At 39.0% G+C, this 20,194-nt stretch overlaps 1 protein-coding gene across 3 annotated transcripts in view; it reads right to left on the bottom strand.

Moving 5' to 3' along the window:
* Positions 1-20,194, bottom strand: part of LOC126377716 (fibulin-2-like) — a 56,164-nt gene that overhangs the window by 19,111 nt on the left and 16,859 nt on the right. For all 3 annotated transcript variants that reach the window (XM_050025490.1, XM_050025492.1, XM_050025491.1), the window contains exons 3-11: positions 17,106-17,184; positions 10,667-10,798; positions 9,975-10,083; positions 8,449-8,582; positions 7,667-7,790; positions 6,945-7,106; positions 5,681-5,863; positions 4,561-4,710; positions 3,605-3,704 (exon numbers count right to left, since the gene is read on the bottom strand). In XM_050025490.1, the coding sequence (XP_049881447.1) occupies positions 3,605-3,704; positions 4,561-4,710; positions 5,681-5,863; positions 6,945-7,106; positions 7,667-7,790; positions 8,449-8,582; positions 9,975-10,083; positions 10,667-10,798; positions 17,106-17,184 (1,173 nt within the window). The remainder of the gene's footprint in view (positions 1-3,604; positions 3,705-4,560; positions 4,711-5,680; positions 5,864-6,944; positions 7,107-7,666; positions 7,791-8,448; positions 8,583-9,974; positions 10,084-10,666; positions 10,799-17,105; positions 17,185-20,194) is intronic.

Below are 20,194 nucleotides of genomic sequence, written 5' to 3'. Positions count from 1 at the left end.
ATAAGCGAAAATTCTAAATTCAAAATTAGAATTTCATTTGTTTATCTTATAAACGAAATGAATCACTGTTTTGAGACAAATGTGTGTTTAGGGTTGGAGTACATTTAGCGTTTAAAAACTAAAAATTGGCGCCTATCCTTAAACTTTTTGTTTTTTATTTCAATACTGTGACTTTGGGACGTCTGAAAAAAGGTTTTTTTTCTAAAACGTATGGATACTTCGCCCACAGAAGCCGCCCAAGTTGTGGCATTGCTGGATTCTGGCCTTAGTCAGCGTGTTGTGGCTGCAAGACTGCATCTAAGCCTGTCATCTGTTCATAGAGTCTATAAACGTTATCGGGAGACTGGTTTGTTCACGCGCCGTTCAGGATCTGGCAGGAATCGGGTCACTTCTGAGCGAGATGATCGATTTATTGTAACAACTTCTTTAAGAAATCGACGCCTTAACGCTTTTCAACTGCAGCAGCGGCTTCGTGTTGTACGAAGGGTGGCTGTAAGTGACTCTACAATTAGAAGAAGGTTGAAGGATCGTGGACTGGTACCGCATAAGCCAGCAAATGGGCCGAAATTAACTGCAGACCATCGAAGAGCGCGCCTTAACTTTGCACGTGAGCACCTAAATTGGTCATACCTACAGTGGAGCAAAGTTCTCTTTTCTGATGAGTGTAAAATTATGCTGTATGGTAACGACGGAAGGAACAAGGTCTACAGAAGAGACGGAGAACGCTATGCACAATGCTGCATTGAAGAAAAGGTCAGCTATGGTGGCGGTTCGTGGACGGTTTGGGGAGGAATCAGCGCCGACGGTAAGACAGAGCTTGCTTTCGTGTCTGGGCCACGTCTGCCTGCACTAAACTGTCATCGGTACGTCGAAGAGTGTCTCGAGCCTCATGTGATGCCCTATGCACATTTTATTGGCAACGGCTTCATATTCATGCACGACAATGCTAGGGCTCACACCGCGGGCGTCGTACGAGATTATCTTAACGAAGTCGATATCTCTATTATGGAATGGCCAGCAAGAAGCCCGGACATGAATCCCATTGAACATCTGTGGGATGAATTAAAGAGACGAATTCGAGCAAGAGATCCTGCCCCAGAAACACTTAGCCAGCTGCAAGATGCAATCCAAGAGGAATGGGACAATATACCACAGCATGTGATCGTGACTCTCATCCGATCGATGAAGAACCGTATGGAAGCAGTAATTAGAGCTCGGGGAGGGAATACAAGTTATTAAATAAACGTTTTTTAGCTTTTTTTTTTTCATTTAAGTACGTGTGTTGTTTTATCCATTTCCTTTATACTCCATACGGAATAAAAATGACTCATTTAACAAAATACGAAACCTATGAAAAATTCATTTAAATTTAGAACATTAACATTAAGATTTGATAAGCTCATATTACTCACTATTAAACGACATTTAACATTTATTCCTAAATGTACACATTTTTCTGATAATCCTGACAAAACGTAAACTTGCAAGGTGTTTCGATTTTTTTGATGAGAAGTGTATTTACATTTTATGTACAATATACAGGGTGGCCCAGAAGTTCAGGTTCAAAATGAAAAATTAGAAAGAGGGGCTCATTAGCTATCAGAAACACCCCCATGTATGTTCAGCAATTATTTACGGTTTAGGAGATATGACCCATTTTGTACCTTTTTCTAGATTTTGTACCTTACTTCAGAAATAATCATTTTGTCGCTATCCCTCTCTTAATAATTATTTTATTTTACTTCACAACTATGCCTAAGGCTGTGTACCGCTCAATCAAAGATAAATCAAAGTCAAATCAAAGATAAAAAAAAAGTTATCGGAAGTCAAAGTGAGAATTCGACCAAAATTGTTACAGTTGTTAATACTTCGCCGAAGAATAATAAACACATGAGATTGCCATGGACCCTGAAAGTATTTCTAAAAACTGTTCCATTTAATAGGCTTTTAGAAACATCCAAAAAAAGTACCCTTAATAAGGGCATAAAACTAAGTAATTAGCCCTCAAATATTGCAAGACAGACAGATTTGAAGGAAAATTTGACATTCTCATACAATGTAGCTGCTTCTTTCTAACGTTGTTAAAGGTGCCCAAAAACAGATTTTATTTTAGTATCCAATAGTATGAATCACCAACAGTGTTTGGGATAACTTTTTCCTTGAAATCTATGTACCTTCATTAAAATACGAATACCAAAAGTGACTGCAAGTTTTGTCTTCGGATTGTTGCTATGTCTACCCTGTTAGCGATTATAAGCGTGATTTTTATTTGAAAGCGTGATTTTTAATGAAAATGTGTCTTTGAGCACCTTTAAAAACGTTAGAAAGAAGCAGCTACATTGTATGAGAATGTCAAATTTTCCTTCAAATCTGTCTGTCTTGCAATATTTGAGGTCAAATTACTTAGTTTTTTGCCCATATTAAGGGTACTTTTATTGGATGTTTCTAAAAGCCTATTAAATGGAGCAGTTTTTAGAAATACTTTCAGGGTCCATGACAATCTCATGTGTTTATTATTCTTCGGCGAAGTTTTAACAACTGTAACAATTTTGGTCGAATTCTCACTTTGACTTCCGATAACTTTTTTTTTATACTTGATTTGACTTTGATTTATCTTTGATTGAGCGGTACACAGCCTTAGGCATAGTTGTGAAGTAAAATAAAATAATTATTAAGAAAGGGATAGCGACAAAATGTTTATTTCTGAAGTAAGGTAGAAAATCTAGAAAAAGGTACAAAATGGGTCATATCTCCTAAACCGTAAATAATTGCTGAACATACATGGGGGTGTTTCTGGTAGCTAATGAACCCCTCTATCTAATTTTTCATTTTGAACCTGAACTTCTGGGCCACCCTGTATAAATTCTATAACATATACATATAAAATAGGTGATATATTATAAATATTATAGAATCCAAGATATATCCATCATATTCCATAGTTGTAAAGTTTTGCCTCGTTATACAAGGTGTTAGTAACAACGTACTGAGGGGAATGTTAGAGCTCAGTAAAAAGGAAAGGCGACCCCACTGACAAAATACGTAAAAAGCCCTTTATTAGAAAGAACAATAGAAAAACAAAAGCAGCTAGTGTCGTTACTATTAAAGAGTTTTTACATTTTTTTTTGTTTTGGTTTTCCCCGAAGAGTAAGGAAAGGGAACTATGCCCATACAGCCATGTCTTACGTATTTTTTTTCTTGATGATTAATGAAATGATGAAAGGTGATGATGATGAAACCTAAGCCCCCACCCTCGGAGTAGACTCCTACTCCGAACCCCAAACGAATTAACTCAAAAGTCCGCATAAACTTTCGAGTTATGAAGCGGCTTCTTGACACGAAGCGAAAATAGGCGAATACACTTTGTTTATTGAATACTCCGATATAATAACACTCGCGAATGTCTTCCGACTAACTTAATGCGATCATTAACCACAAAACACCACTTCGTATTAATTATTTAGATTATTCAATGAAGAAAGCAACTGTCCCGTTCCCGTTTCCCGCCAAAAAGCCAAGAGAGTTTTTACAACGGGAGCATTCCCTGGAAAGACACATCACTTCTCACAACCCACACGATAGAAGGAGAAGAAGATTATATTACCTGTAATCATCTTTAGGTTTGCAGTCATACTCCCCCGGTACGTTCACACAAATCTGATCGTGTCGACAGATGTCCTGGCCATCTTCACATTCGTCAATATCTGAAGAGAATCGGTTTATAATGTAAGAAGAATAACATCTTTTGTTTTAAGTTTACGCGATTATTGGTGCTAATTCCTGTAAATACCATCTAATTTTATTTTAAGTTATATCTGTCATTTTCTTATCCGCCGAAAAGGAAAGGGACGGGTAATCGACAAGCATAAAATTTATGGAACACACGTCAATTTTAAGCACAAATCTAAACCAACCGTCTAAAAATTTTACATCCGTCAATAACCCGACACAGTTAAGTAGACAGCGCGTCAAACGGATTGCATACCAGCGACGTACCTTTTGATTCGCCCGGGTTATTCATTCATTTACTCATTCTTCCTAAAATTAAGAGCTGTGAATCATCCGTCCCTTTCCTTTTCGAAGGATATGAAAATGACGGATATAACTTAAAATAAAATTAGGCGGTGTCTGCAGGAATCGGGGCCATTATCATAATTAAAACACATAATAACGGGTTCTTACCGCATTTAAATCAGGGATATGAGACTTCCAATATTTCGAAACTGTTGCAAGTGCCATGATCACGGGACGACTGATGAGAGGAGTGGAGTAGGTAGATCCATAATTTTCTACGGGCACGGTGAGTTTGGTGCGAGTTCAGATGGTTCCGAACATTCCGATATCAAATACATAAATAAGCGGCAAAGAAAGAGGGTAGACATCTGTCAAACATATCTATGTCAAATATATATGAGGGCAAACATATCTATGTTTGCCCGTAGAAAATTATGGATCTACCTACTCCACTCCAATGTCTCAATGATTGCGCCCTTGATCAATGTAGTCGAATACTTCAGTAGGAACATGAATATCATGCACTTGAGATTTCAATTTATCTACCTTCGCATTTATTAGTCCTGGGGTCGATCTTGAAGCCTGGAGGGCAATGCTTGGAAGCTTGGTTCTGGCAATAGAAGGATCCTCTGGTATTGATGCAGAATTGGGACAGCGGGTTGCAGTCATCTTTGCGGAGGGCACATTCGTCCACATCTGAGTAAGAGAAATTTAAATCAAGAAAGTTATTATAAGACTAGCTTTTGCCTGCGACTTTGCTCGTGTTATTTTCGGGGTCTTCCCCTGTCTTTATGTATCAATTTTTAGCTTACTACCTTGAAAACTGCGAGTACAATTTCATCCCCTCTTTTTGGGTGAGGGGGCAGATGTCAAAAAAAAATGAATCACGATGATTTTGTTAAAAAAATTCTAAAGAAAGGTTATGTGACCTAACCTACCAAACTACGGAATAGAAAAAAAAAGGTTTGAAAGACTATCGCGCATTTTGTATGAGACCCGATGTCGCCTTGTAAACAGATAACTACGATAGCTCTACTGCTTCTCAAGTTCCATAACCCCTTTAGCGGCATTGTATATGATATGTGATAGTCTGAAATTTTATCATTACTTTTCGTAAGATACTGCATACAAAGCTAAGGTTTTTAACGTTCCTGTGATAAGGAGCGATCTCCTTGCATGATAGTCGATATTTAATCGCCCTGCAGGTTACAATACACAAGACGACCTTTTTAATATTTTTACCTCGAAGAGCTCTTTACCTTGAGGAGCTCGGTGGCGCAGCGGTAAACGCGCTCGGTCTGCGATTGTTGAAGTTAAGCAACTTTCGCAAAGGCCGGTCATAGGATGGGTGACCACAAAAAAAAAGTTTTCATCTCGAGCTCCTCCGTGCTTCGGAAGGCACGTTAAACCGTTGGTCCCGGCTGCATTAGCAGTCGTTAATAACCACCAATCCGCACTGGGCCCGCGTCGTGGTTTAAGGCCCGATCTCCCTATCCATCCATAGGGAAGGCCCGTGCCCCAGCAGTGGGGACGTTAATGGGCTGATGGTGGTGGTGATGAGTTTTCGCAGTTTTCAAGGTAGGATGTTAAAGGGGTAGATGATTTGGAATTTTATCATCACCCCGAAATATGAACTATTTGCTAATTATTTGCTTTAGTTCCTCACCTTCACATTCCTCATTGCCTCCCATCCTAAATCCGGGCGGGCACCTGTCATCAACAATGGGTCTGTTGTTGTTGTTCAAGTTGGCCGGGTCCCCCAACACCCCGCCACACTTGTACCCCCCCACTGTGTTCTCGCAGAGGTACGACGGGCAGGGGGGGTTTGGTTGGGTGCATTCGTTTATATCTGTTGAAGGAAAGTGGTATTTATTTAATCAATCAGCTTACCAAATGATGATTTGGTATTTGTAAGGGTACATTGCGTAGCTTTGTAGTAAAAAATAACATGGTATAAGAAAACCAGAGACCTGTTTAATAAAACTTACAATTGTAAATTACAACGACAATTTGATGTTCATTACGTAGCTAATATGAAACTGCAAAATATTCGTGATCACACACTCCGCAATGTACGTACATCAAATTGTCATTGTAATTTACAATTGTAAATTTTATTAAACAGGCCCCTGGTATGCTCAAAAGTGACAGGTTTTTTTTAAATTGAAATTTTGCAGAGAAGACCTAGGTTCTATCCTACATAAGGTATACTTTTGTCCCCTTTCGGTTTGATACCTCCGCTCCGTTTTACCCTGCATAAGTCTAATAATAATAATGATCTTTTTTAATTTTATTTTGGTGAAGGTCGCGGGAAGCCGCTGGATGCGGGCAGCGCAGGACCGATCGTCGTGGAGACCCTTGGGGGAGGCCTATGCCCAGCAGTGGGCGTCGTACGGCTGATGATGATGATGATGAATTTTATTTTGTTTTTCTTCTCGATAAAAACTTTTTCGTAAACTTGTTTCACACGTGTGGCAATGTTCATTATCATATTATACTGCATCTCTGCGATGGTAGTTGATGCCTATAGTACAAACTTTGTTAGTCTATTTTAGGCATCAGCTGTAGGTACTTTCCGTTTAAGATTGCCCTTAAGACTTACTTAAATTAAGAATTATCTTTATGAACTTTTTTTTTGACGTGACTTATTGTAGATTTGCCGCAGATGGCATTAACTACTTGGCCGGACCGGACAAATGGGCAGCGCTGAAGGCTCTCACCCGATACAACGTTTAAGACAACAGGCCTGAGGGTGCCCAGTTGGGCGCGAACCTAGACCTATAGGTTGGCAGACCTAGGTCAATATGCAGATTTTCATTGCGAAAGAAAAAAAAATAAAATAAAATATGTGGAAATAAATACATTATTATTATTTTTTATTATTATTATAAGGCAACGATTGAAGTTATTAATGACCATACAAAACTCACCATCACAGGCATTATTCTTCACATTCCTGATAAACCCAGAAGGACACTGCCCTTTCTCTTGGTTATTATTCTTCTTCGGAATACATTTGTATGACCCTTGTATGTTGTAGCACTGTGTTGACGGCAGACATACTGGCGGGTCGAGCTTACATTCGTCAATGTCTGGAAAAGAAAAAACTTTGTCATCCTCAGGATAATTACCACGACAACCTGGAGATTCTGGGTTGATTCTCGATTCATCATCATCAGCCGTACGACGCCCACTGCTGGGCATAGGCCTCCCCCAAGGATCTCCACGACGATCGGTCCTGCGCTGCCCGCATCCAGCGGCTTCCCGCGACCTTCACCAGATCGTCGGTCCACCTTGTAACGGGCCTACCCACTGAGCGTCGTCCGACACGTGGTCGCCATTCTAGAACCTTTCCAACCAACACGTACTGGACCAGCGCGGTGGGCTTATGGTCCAAACCCCCCCAATATTCTCGATTCAGGCTGCTTAAATCACTAATCTCTTCCTATTTGATGCGAACAGCGAAGGATTGGAACTGCCTGCCGTCGTCTGTTTTTTCCAAGTGGTTATAATCTGGGTGTCTTCAAGGCAAGAGTGAATAGGCATTTGCAAGGCAAGCGTGATCGACTCTAGACCACATCGTCACTTACTATCAGATGAGATTGTGGTCAAACGCAAGCATTTATTTAAAAAAAAAGATTGGTACACTCACCCTCGCAAGATTTCCCATCAGCCATCAGCTGGTAACCTCGTCGACAAGAGCATTTGACTTCGACTCCGTTGTCGTTGCACTTGTGTTGACAGGGGTTTTTGGGCTTGCATCTGTTCTTCACAACCTATGTATGGAATTGACAAGAAATTATTTCGTCATTATCATTGAGATTTTCTAGGATTTGTGGCGGGGTGTCTACATACCCTTGACACTATAGATGCAATCCCGACTAGAGATCGCAAATTTGAGATATCAAACCCGCGAGATCCCGAAATTTTCAATCTTAAATTCATGAAAATTTTAGAGATTTTAAAATTATTTTCCATTCCCTTTTGCAACAGAAAATTCCACTTTTTATCAATTCAGAATCATGGCCTGAATCATATCTCAAAATTTTCATTGTGATGTCATGATGATGGTGGCCTAGAGGTTCACGTTCAAAATGTAAAATTAGAGGGGCTTATTGGCTACCAGATTTCAGCGATTATTTCGGTTTAGGAGATATGTCCCATTTTGTACCTTTTTCAAGGTTTTCCACCTTCACAAATCATTATTTTGTCGCCTATTTCTTTCTGAATAACTCCTTCATTTTACTTCATACCTAATTTTAAAGTGGATCACTAGCTGAAGACATCGTCATCATCATCATCAGCCGATTAACGTCCCTACTGCTGGGGCACGGGCCTTCCCTATGGATGGATAGGGAGATCGGGCCTTAAACCATCACGCGGGCCCAGTGCGGATTGATGGTTATTAACGACTGCTAATGTAGCATCTCTTACCTCCTTACAGTTCCTTCCATCAGCCATAAGCATGTATCCAGGGTTACACTCGCATTTGTATGACCCAGGCACAGGAATGCAGTGATGAGCGCACAGCTCATTAGGAGCATATTCTTCACAGAGGGACGCTACGGCTGGAAAAGAAGATAATCTGATATCAAACCTGGACTCTTTAATAACATTAATTGGCGAAGCATGTTTCGAGGTACTTTCTTCTTTTATCATGTGGGTTGTAAGGTCGATTACCAATCTCATCAATCCTGGTATCAGGGCTATTACTGAGCCGCTAAAGGCCCCAGACACGGCTGATGTGACCAAATACATACTTACATCAGTAAGTACTAGCCTGCTAAATCTTACTTTCGGACGATCAGGTGATCAGCCTCTAACCAAACCAAGGACCACAAAGTGATTTTTGTGATATGTCCTTAATAGGATTCTAACCCGGCACTCCAAATCGTGCGGCCAACGCTTAACCACTGGACCACAGATGTCATTAGAGTCTGTTGGAGTACCGAACTGAGCATAGTACTCCGCTAGCCACAAGATCTAGACGATAGAGAGTAACTAGGGATAGACAATCCTATGTAACAACATTGGAAGTTCGTCAGCGCGTTCAAGACCATCTGGCAACGCCATCTGTTGCATATAGGCGGAACTATCTGGTCTATTACAATATAGTTAATAATTACAAGAGCCATTATGAGACTTTACACAGATGGGCAAAAACACTTTCACTTTTATAAAAAACGAAGTGATTTTCCTACACCGTATTCGCTTCGACAACAAGGCAGATTAATGTTGCTAAATTCTAGGCTAAAATTACACGCCACGAGCCCATTAGCAATGTCCATTAAAATATATAATAAGCTCCCTAAGTACTTAAGAGATGAAACTAAAGCTAATTTATTTATAAAAAATCTAAGAACAATGCTAATTAAAAAGAGTTTTATACTGTAGACGAATTTTTAAATGATAAGTTTTAATTTTAATACACACTTCCTCTCTTCCCTTCAACGTTGCTGTGCTCTACAGGGTCTATGTTATAGTTCCTATGTCTATGTAACACCCCGTTATACTACATGGAATGCAATAAATAATTGAGAGTTGAGAATTAAGGTACCAACTTTTTTTTTGACGTGACTTATTGTAGATTTGCCGCAGATCGCATTTAACTACTCGGCCGGACACATGGGGAGCGCTGAAGGCTCTCACCCGATTCAACGTATAAGACAACAGGCCTGAGGGTGCCCAGTTGGGCGCGAACCTCGGCTCAGGGCGTCGTCTGAGAGGAAAAATATTTGAAAGAATTAATCGACCCTAGTGGGTAGTTAGCGATAAGCGCTGAATGAGGGAAATCGTCGACCACGCCGGCGGGGTCGGTATCGGGGTCCTGAAGTGTTTGGTGTCGCGAGTAGATTGGCTGCCTCTATGGCTAGAGTAATAGGGTCGTCGGGATCGTATATTACGTCTTTCGGACGCCGATACTTTTCAGTACCGTCCATAAGCGTAAGTTTCCAACGTACCGCTTCCCGTTGCTGGCTTAGCTGCTGTTTTCGGCTTAGTATTTTTGTTTGTCGCGGGATGATTTTGTCCTTCTCTATCTTCTTTCTCCTTTCCTTCTCGTGCTGCATTCTGAAACAAAAAATATGAAAAAAAAATATTGCTTAAACTCAGGTCAGAATTTCGTACAGTGGGGTGCAGGGTATTCTGTAAGGCGCCGACTTAATACAACCATACAGTTCTTAGTATAGAGAAATGCCGCGGAAGCATAGCCTTGGTGAATGTCTTGGTGCGGCCGCTTCACCCGGGATTTGATTTGAATATTGAATCTTATCACCCAGCGGCGTAGCGTGGGTGTCAACCGCCCGGGGCGAAAGACAATTTTGCCGCCCTTTTATTTAGATATTTCAATTTAATGTATACTATACATAACATACAATTCGCGTTTTTTATAATATGGAAATTTAAATGTATATTTTTAATCTTTATGAGAGATTTTCTTAATATTTTTTTCCGTAAGAACCTTGTACAGATTATTAGTAAACTACCAAAAAAAACAGCCAAATCGGTCAAGCCGTTTTTATGTTATGCTGTGACAACGGAAAACGGGTTTAATTTTTATATATATTATAGATTGTGAAATTTTGCCGCCCCCTAAAAAGTGCCGCACAAAGCCGCTCCTGCCGCCCCCACTACGCTACGCCGCTGTTATCACCTTGCAACACTGCTCAAAAGCACTCCCAGCCAACACATCTTCAGCTGCAGTGCCTCTGTCGCCAGCCTCACAGCCAGCCTCGCCTCTGCTCCACCCCACCTCCTTACCACGGCCGCATTCTTCGCAGCAGCTCTGAAGAAATGATGAAGAAAAATTAACTTAAAAAACCTACATCATCATCTCCCTAGCGTTAACCCGTTTCCACAAATCCGCTTACCTAACCTGAAGATTTGACAGGTCCGGTTTTTTACAGAAGCGACTGCCTGTCTGACCTTCCAACGCGCGAAGGGAAAATCATCCAAATACAATTAGGGCACATATTACTATCTCCGAAACGCTCTCAGGAATGTGGGTTTTCTCACGATTTACCTTCACCACTGCAAAAGCATTGCAAATGCGACAGCAATATAGTTAGTAAATTACACGTTAAATCTGAACAGCTTTTTTTTGACGTGACTTATTGTAGATTTGCCGCAAATGACATTTACTACTTGGCCGGAATTAACTACTTGGGCGGAATTATCTAATTGGCCGGAATTAACTACTTGGCCGGAAATTAACTACTTGGCCGGAATTAACTACTTGGCCGGAATTAACTACTTGGCCGGAATTAACTACTTGGCCGGAATTATCTACTTGGCCGGAATTAACTACTTGGCCGGAATTATCTACTTGGCCGGAAGTAACTACTTGGCCGGAATTATCTACTTGGCCGGAATTAACTAGTTGGCCGGAAATTAACTACTTGGCCGGAATTAACTACTTGGCCGGAATTATCTACTTGGCCGGAAGTAACTACTTGGCCGGAATTATCTACTTGGCCGGAATTAACTAGTTGGCCGGAACAGCGCCATCTATATTGTTTTTGAGGATGTAATCTGGAAAGTCCCTCATTGAAATAAATCCAGGTTTTGTTGAAGAAAACGCTTACGAGTTTTTCTCTATGAGGCTACGATTTATCTATATAACACGAGGTCATAAAAAACCTTTACGTTTCCGCAATTAATTTATTAAGTCATTGACAAATATAACGTGCGACAATTTACAAGTGGATTACACAAGACAAACATAGATAGTTAATTATCAGAAGGAGAATTTTATCTCTCTGTTACTTAGATAAGAGATTCCCAATTACCTACTTTCACTGTTTGGGTAACACGTAATAGTTATAACTACGGGTTCTAACACCCGTATTTTAAGATGTTGACTCGAGTTTTTCTGCACTCGACTCCGCCTCAGCTGAGCATTTTTTTTTAAGTTGACGTTGGTAACGGCCTCCGTAGTCCAGTGGTTAAGCGTTGGGCTCACGATCCGGAGATCCTGGGTTCGAATCCCGGTGGCGTGTAACGAAGCATTTCGGACCAGACGAGCCATGTAGCGACATCTTGTGGTTTCTGACGTTTATGTTTAGGCAGTCAATCCCATGCATTCATATCTTCAAAATAATAAGTAATCTTATAATAAACATTCAGAATCAGAATCATTTATTCAACGTAATTATCATGGATAAACTTGTTGAAGGTCAATGTAACATTTTTGAATTTACGTCATTGCGCAAGGTGTTATGGCTGAGGAGAAGAAATGACAAGAAACTGCAACAGCAACACATCTTTTAAATCAATGAGGGTCCATTACAAGTTATTTAATAACTAGAGGAACACATTCAATACCAGACATTTTTATCATTTAGGTAATCATTAATCTTATAATAGGCTTTTTTACATAAAGTAAGCTTCACGTGAGCTTTAAATTTGTTCTCTGACAAATTTAAAATATTATCTGGTATTTTATTGTAAAAACGTATACATAACCCCAAAAAAGATGAATTTAATTTACTTAATCTAGAATTTTGAACAACAATTTTATTTTTATTCCTTGTATTGTAAGTATGCCTTTCACAGTTTCTCGGAAGGAGAGATACATTTTTACGCACATACATAATGTTTTCATAAATATATTGACTTGCGACCGTTCGAAAAAGCAAGGTCTCGTGATCCACGCAGTCGAATGCCTTAGACAAGTCACAGAATACTCCTACGGCATTCTGCGACTTCTCCCAAGCATCGAAAATGTGTCGAACAAATGTGACACTCGCGTCTGTTGTAGACCGACCCTTAGTAAAACCAAACTGCTGGCTGTGAAGTAAGTTATTTAAATTAAAATGACATAGCAGTTGGTCGAGAATAATTTTCTCGAAAATTTTACGAAGTACTGGTAGAATAGAAACCGGTCTATAATTCGTGGGGTCTGATTTTGTGCCCGATTTAAAAAGAGGTATAACTTTACTGATTTTCATTAAATTTGGAAAAGTGCCATTTTCAACACTCATATTAAAAATGTAAGCTAGATATGGTGCTAAGATATCAATAACAGAGCTCATCAATTTGACAGACAATCCCCATAAATCTTTCGAGGTTTTAAGTTTCAGCTGTTTGAATACTTTAACAATACTACTCGGATCAACGCGTTTAAAATCAAATAATTCAGTGCAAGCAGTAACATTACTTTTCAACAATATATCAGCTTGAACAGGAGAGGACCTGAGAGATTCTGTAGTTTTTACAGGGATGTTCGTAAAGAATTTATCAAAAACTTCAGCTACATCTTTATCTTGTTTAACTAACCCAGTGCCCGATTCTATATTATATTCTAATTCACGCGGTTTCGAAGCCTTTGTTTCGCTATTTATTACTTGCCAAACTGCCTTTATTTTATTATCCGCGGTCTTTATTTTACTACTAATATGCATCTGTTTGGCTGTATAACACACTCTTCGAAATATTTTAGAATAATTTTTGACGTAGCTTTTAAAACTATCAGTGTGTGTATACGTTTTTTCCTCATATAAAGAATAAAGAGTATTTCTACTTTTGCGAATGCCTACGGTAGCCCAGTCACTGAACTTGAATGATTGACTGTTGGTAACTACCTTTTGAGGAAAATTATTTTCAAATTCTTTATGGATAATAGTAAAGAAATCCCTGTAAAAATCGTCAGGATTGTCTGTATCAAAGTTTGGACAAGGTAAGTTACTTATAAGACTATTTCGATATTTCTCTATCCGAGTATCAGTGATGGGTCGTGTACGAAATTTAATTTTCTGAACATTTTTAAGTACTGGAAAACTGACCAGCTGCCCACTGTGATCTGACTTAAAACAGTTAAGGATACTGTTGTCTTGGAAGTCACAATTGCAAAAAACGTTATCTAAACATGAGGCAGTTGTTTCTGTAATTCTAGTTGGCTCCATAAATACACTTCTCATCAAAAAAATCGAAACACCTTGCAAGTTTACGTTTTGTCAGGATTATCAGAAAAATGTGTACATTTAGGAATAAATGTTAAATGTCGTTTAATAGTGAGTAATATGAGCTTATCAAATCTTAATGTTAATGTTCTAAATTTAAATGAATTTTTCATAGGTTTCGTATTTTGTTAAATGAGTCATTTTTATTCCGTATGGAGTATAAAGGAAATGGATAAAACAACACACGTAAATGAAAAAAAAAGCTAAAAAACGTTTATTTGATAACTTGTATTCCCTCCCCGAGCTCTAATTACTGCTTCCATACGGTTCTTCATCGATCGGATGAGAGTCACGATCACATGCTGTGGTATATTGTCCCATTCCTCTTGGATTGCATCTTGCAGCTGGCTAAGTGTTTCTGGGGCAGGATCTCTTGCTCGAATTCGTCTCTTTAATTCATCCCACAGATGTTCAATGGGATTCATGTCCGGGCTTCTTGCTGGCCATTCCATAATAGAGATATCGACTTCGTTAAGATAATCTCGTACGAGGCCCGCGGTGTGAGCCCTAGCATTGTCGTGCATGAATATGAAGCCGTTGCCAATAAAATGTGCATAGGGCATCACATGAGGCTCGAGACACTCTTCGACGTACCGATGACAGTTTAGTGCAGGCAGACGTGGCCCAGACACGAAAGCAAGCTCTGTCTTACCGTCGGCGCTGATTCCTCCCCAAACCGTCCACGAACCGCCACCATAGCTGACCTTTTCTTCAATGCAGCATTGTGCATAGCGTTCTCCGTCTCTTCTGTAGACCTTGTTCCTTCCGTCGTTACCATACAGCATAATTTTACACTCATCAGAAAAGAGAACTTTGCTCCACTGTAGGTATGACCAATTTAGGTGCTCACGTGCAAAGTTAAGGCGCGCTCTTCGATGGTCTGCAGTTAATTTCGGCCCATTTGCTGGCTTATGCGGTACCAGTCCACGATCCTTCAACCTTCTTCTAATTGTAGAGTCACTTACAGCCACCCTTCGTACAACACGAAGCCGCTGCTGCAGTTGAAAAGCGTTAAGGCGTCGATTTCTTAAAGAAGTTGTTACAATAAATCGATCATCTCGCTCAGAAGTGACCCGATTCCTGCCAGATCCTGAACGGCGCGTGAACAAACCAGTCTCCCGATAACGTTTATAGACTCTATGAACAGATGACAGGCTTAGATGCAGTCTTGCAGCTACAACACGCTGACTAAGGCCAGAATCCAGCAATGCCACAACTTGGGCGGCTTCTGTGGGCGAAGTATCCATACGTTTTAGAAAAAAAACCTTTTTTCAGACGTCCCAAAGTCACAGTATTGAAATAAAAAACAAAAAGTTTAAGGATAGGCGCCAATTTTTAGTTTTTAAACGCTAAATGTACTCCAACCCTAAACACACATTTGTCTCAAAACAGTGATTCATTTCGTTTATAAGATAAACAAATGAAATTCTAATTTTGAATTTAGAATTTTCGCTTATTACTGTAATGGCCAAACTGCCAGCTATACATTTATGTATTTTTTTTCATCGTATGAATTCTTTTTTGTGTTAAATTCGGACAGAAACAATGAAAACGGAAGTGTTTCGATTTTTTTGATGAGAAGTGTATATTAACAAGGTTAAAAGATGTAAACAAACTTAGAAATCTAGTTGTAATTGAATCTACTTCATATAAATCAACGTTAAAATCTCCACACACTATAATGGCTTTATTACTTTTAGATACCTTCAGTACATTTTCCATCACTGATTCAAAAACTGTGAAGTTAGCACTGTATGGGGGTCTGTATACGGCTACAACAATATGTTTCTCTGTTTCTATACATGAAATCTCCATAGTGCCCTCTATTGAAAGTCCAGTAATATCTTTGCGTTCTTTATATTTTAAACTATTTCTGATAAAAATAAGGGAGCCACCACGTAATTTGATCTTTCGACAGAAAGCGCTAGCGAAATGATAATTTTTAAACCGAATAACAATTCATAATCCTTCAACCAATGCTCTGTAATACATAAAATGACAATAAAAAATGTCTCTAAAAATAATTCTACGTCTAATTCTTTGCCAGAGAAGCCTTGAATATTTTGGTGAACTAGTTTTAATATTCCAAGCTTCTCTTTTGTCTTATTGTCTAGTTTAAAGATGAAGTTTAATGATGAAGATGAATAAAGAATTCGTGGTACATGGCTGACTACCGTCAATAAAAAGTTTTGTACTGTAAAAGACAGTACAGTCAATAAGTTTACTGCCTGGTCTGGCAGAAGTGTCTGTAATATAAAAAACTAGTACTGAACATATAATTTTTTTAAAGTGCTTAGATAGATATATTCTATCTGTCGTTATTATACAATTTCGAATAAACTTATTCAAATCTAAATAAATAATATTACTATGATGACAGGTTCTGTTATAAAGGTGTTGGTTGAGAGAAAATATATAATTATTTTCCTCACTAGCTAATGTATTTGAGTATGGAAAAGAACAAATAATTAAGTTTCCACACTCAACAGTCATTAGTGACCTATGATACCTAGTCAATTGCTGTTTTGTGAGCCCTGTACTATTGCCTACTAAAAGAATAACGGTAGTGTTTGCATCATATTTACACTGGAATAATTTTGTGATGATTTGCGAATATGACGCGCCAGGCAAACAAAGTTTCTGTTTGATCACTGTCTTAAAACAACATAGTATTATAGTAGAACGACGTAATGCATTCCGTTTATGTTACATAACACCCTAATACAATTAAACTTGTAACTGCTTGCAGAGCTTATTTATCTTTTATTAATCTCTCTAGCATTATCCCGTTTCTCACAGGATCCGCTTACCTAACCCGAAGATTTGACGGGTCCGGTTTTTAACAGAAGGAACTGCCTGTCTGACCTTCCAACCCGCGATGGGAAAACCAGCCCAATACAGGTTAAGTCGCATACCTTCGAAAATGCATTTCTCGGGAATGTGGGTTCCCTCACGATGTTTTCCTTCACCGCTGAACACGTGATAATAATTTATGATCCAAACATGAATTCGAAAACAAATTCGACAATTATTGGTTTAGGCTTATGCTGGATTCGAACAAGCGTTCTACCAACTGGTTTACCATGGCTCTCTTATTTATTTTTCATTATCAAGACAATTTAATCATCTTACCTTCGCCGACTCTGTCGCGGAATCACACGTCTGTGAGCTCGTGGATATGTCTACTCCAGCATCACAGTCCCGTTTCTTTCTGAAAAGAAAAATCAAATCAATTTATTTGCGAGAAGGTGGTAAAATAATTCAAATAACAAGGTTGTGATGTGTTCGGCCTGCATGCAGGCGTACAAATATACATAAAAAATATTAATAAAGAAAATTAAACGGTACATTGAAAAGAAAAGAAAAATGTCTCTTTATTTTTTTAATTATTTTTTTTGCGTTGACTTATTGTAAACTTTTAATACCTATTACTTAACTTATTACTTATTTTATTGTAGACTTTCCGCAGATGGCATTAACGACTTGGCTCTCACCCGGTACAAAATTTGAGACAACAGGCCTGAGGGTGCCCAGTTGGGCGCGAACCTCAGTTCAGGGTTTCATCTGAGATGATAAGGCTGCTTTTCCACCAGAGCTGTGCGAGGCAAATGTCTCGTGCGAAGAAGTTATTTATTAAGTGTAGCGGAGCGGCGGTCTCTGCTTACCCCGGTGGGAGATAGGCGTGAGTTTATGTATATGTAGCGGAGCTGTCAAAATGCGCAAATGTACGGTGCGATGATGCGTTGCGGAGCTGTGAAATCCTCGCAGACAGAAATCAGAATCATTTATCCAACGTAATTATCATGGATAAACTTGTTGAAGGTCAATGTTTACGTCATTTCGCAAGGTGTTAAGGCTGAGGAGAAGAAATGACAAGAAACTGCAACAGCAACACATCTTTTAAAAACCAATGAGGGTATACATTACAAGTTATTTAATAACTAGAGGAACACAATCAATACTAGACATTTTTATCATTTATGTAGTCATTAATCTTATAATAAGCTTTTTTACATAAAGTAAGCTTCACATGAGTTTTAAATTTATTTTCTGACAAATTTAAAATATTATCTGGTATTTTATTGGAAAAACGTATACATAACCCCAAAAAAGGTGAATTTAATTTACTTAATCTAGATAAACGTCTCAACATATTCCTCGCAACACATCCGTCGCAACACATTTCTCGCTTGTTTTGTGGCCCCGATTCCTGCAGACACCGCCTAATTTTATTTTAAGTTATATCCGTCATTTTCATATCCGTCGAAAAGGAAAGGGACGGATGATTCACAGCTCTTAATTTTAGGAAGAATGAGTAAATGAACGTGTCAGGTTATTGACTGATGTAAAATTTTTAGACGGTTGGTTTAGATTTGTGCTTAAAATTGACGTGTGTTCCATAAATTTTATGCTTGTCGATTACCCGTCCCTTTCCTTTTCGGCGGATAAGAAAATGACAGATATAACTTAAAATAAAATTAGATGGTATTTACAGGAATTAGCACCTGTATGTAGAATGACCTCGCTGCGCTAAACCCTTTTCCACCAGAGCTGAGCTGAGTGAGGCTAGGGAAATGAAGTGATTCTATTGGTGGATTTTTCCTCGCACACCGCTTAGCTACCTCGCACAGCTCTGGTGGAAAAGCAGCCTAATATTTGTACTGTGCCCAGTAGTGGGACGTATATAGGCTATTTATGTATGTATGCATATAAAATATGTATTTAAAGAAAGAAAGAAACATTCATTACTTCCGGACACCACAGATACAGACAGACAGGTACATTACATTCAACACAGGACAGAAACCACACGGGAATCAATACACAGAAAAAAACAAAACAAAAAGAAAACCATGATCAAAAATCATAAAAAAAGAAAAACAAACCATAAATCATAAAAATAATACATACATAACATACATAAACGGCCTATGTACGTTCCACTGCTGGGCACAGGCCTCCCCTCAATCAACCGGAGGAGGTATGGATCATACTCCACCACGCTGCTCCAATGCGGGTTAAAAATAATAATAAATATTTACAATGAGTACTTAAACATTTTTAGGATTCCTAAGTCTAACGCAATTGCAACACAGTCAAACATTGTGTGGTCAAAAACGGAGCTCATTTGAAAGGCAAATCTTCATTGAATTGCGAAAGGGCTTAGAATCTGCATATGAAAACTGTGTACCCTTTTGTATCTTCACATTGGACTATCCAAGCCACGTTTCCTAAAAATGTAGATGGAGCTGTATAGGTGATAATTACCTTTAACGTGATAATTACCCTTTTTCACATTGCTCAGGTACAGTCATGAGCAATATAATGTACCCACTTTAGGACTCTGTCGCACTAACATATTTGACATTTAGTGAGACTTAAAAGTTCAATTTGTCAAAAAAGTTAATGTGACATGGTACCAGAGTGATACATATTAATGCTCGTGACCGCACCTACATAATTATTTGAAAATGTAGGTAATGTAATTAATTGCAGAAGCATATTATTATAAAGTTAATGTTGCTTTAACGGCCTCTGTGGTCCAGTGGTTGAGCGTTGGGCTCACGATCCGGAGGTCCCGGGTTCGAATCCCGGTGGGGACATATCACAAAAAGCACTTTGTGATCCCTAGTTTGGTTAGGACATTACAGGCTGATCACCTGATTGTTCGAAAGTAAGACGATCCGTGCTTCGGAAGGTACGTTAAGCCGTACGACTTACTGATGAAAGTACGTAGTCGTTACGTGGGTCATGACAGGGGTCTTTGGCGGCTCAATAGTAACCCTAACACCAGGGTTGATGAGGTTGGTAATTCACCTCACACGATATAAGAAGAATATAGCTTGACATTTGGATCAGATTTGTACAGAACTTTTTTTTGTTTTGATCAGAATAATAATGGGTGGAAGATACGTGTGTGGGTGTCAAGGATCATCTTTGTAAACTCAAAAACAAAACTAATTAAAGGGAAACAGAGAAAGGGGCGGGTAATCGACAGGCATATTTATGGAACACGCGTCAATTTTAGACAGAAACTTAAACAACCCTCTTAAATTCTCTCTCTCTCTATTTAAGAGCTGCGCTCTTGTCAGTGGAGTAATCGCCATTCCTCTCTTCCTCCCGCCAAAACCTTCACCTCCCGATACGACACGACCTGCACCTTCTCTTTTATTTGTTTCATAAATGTTCTCCTAGGTCTACCCCTTCCTCTCTTCCCTTCA

This window comes from Pectinophora gossypiella, chromosome 24 (genome assembly GCF_024362695.1).
Source record: "Pectinophora gossypiella chromosome 24, ilPecGoss1.1, whole genome shotgun sequence".
NCBI classification, from domain to species: Eukaryota; Metazoa; Arthropoda; class Insecta; order Lepidoptera; family Gelechiidae; genus Pectinophora; species Pectinophora gossypiella.
The sequence above is the reverse complement of the archived record's forward strand: the minus strand, read 5'-3'. Positions and strand labels throughout refer to the sequence as shown.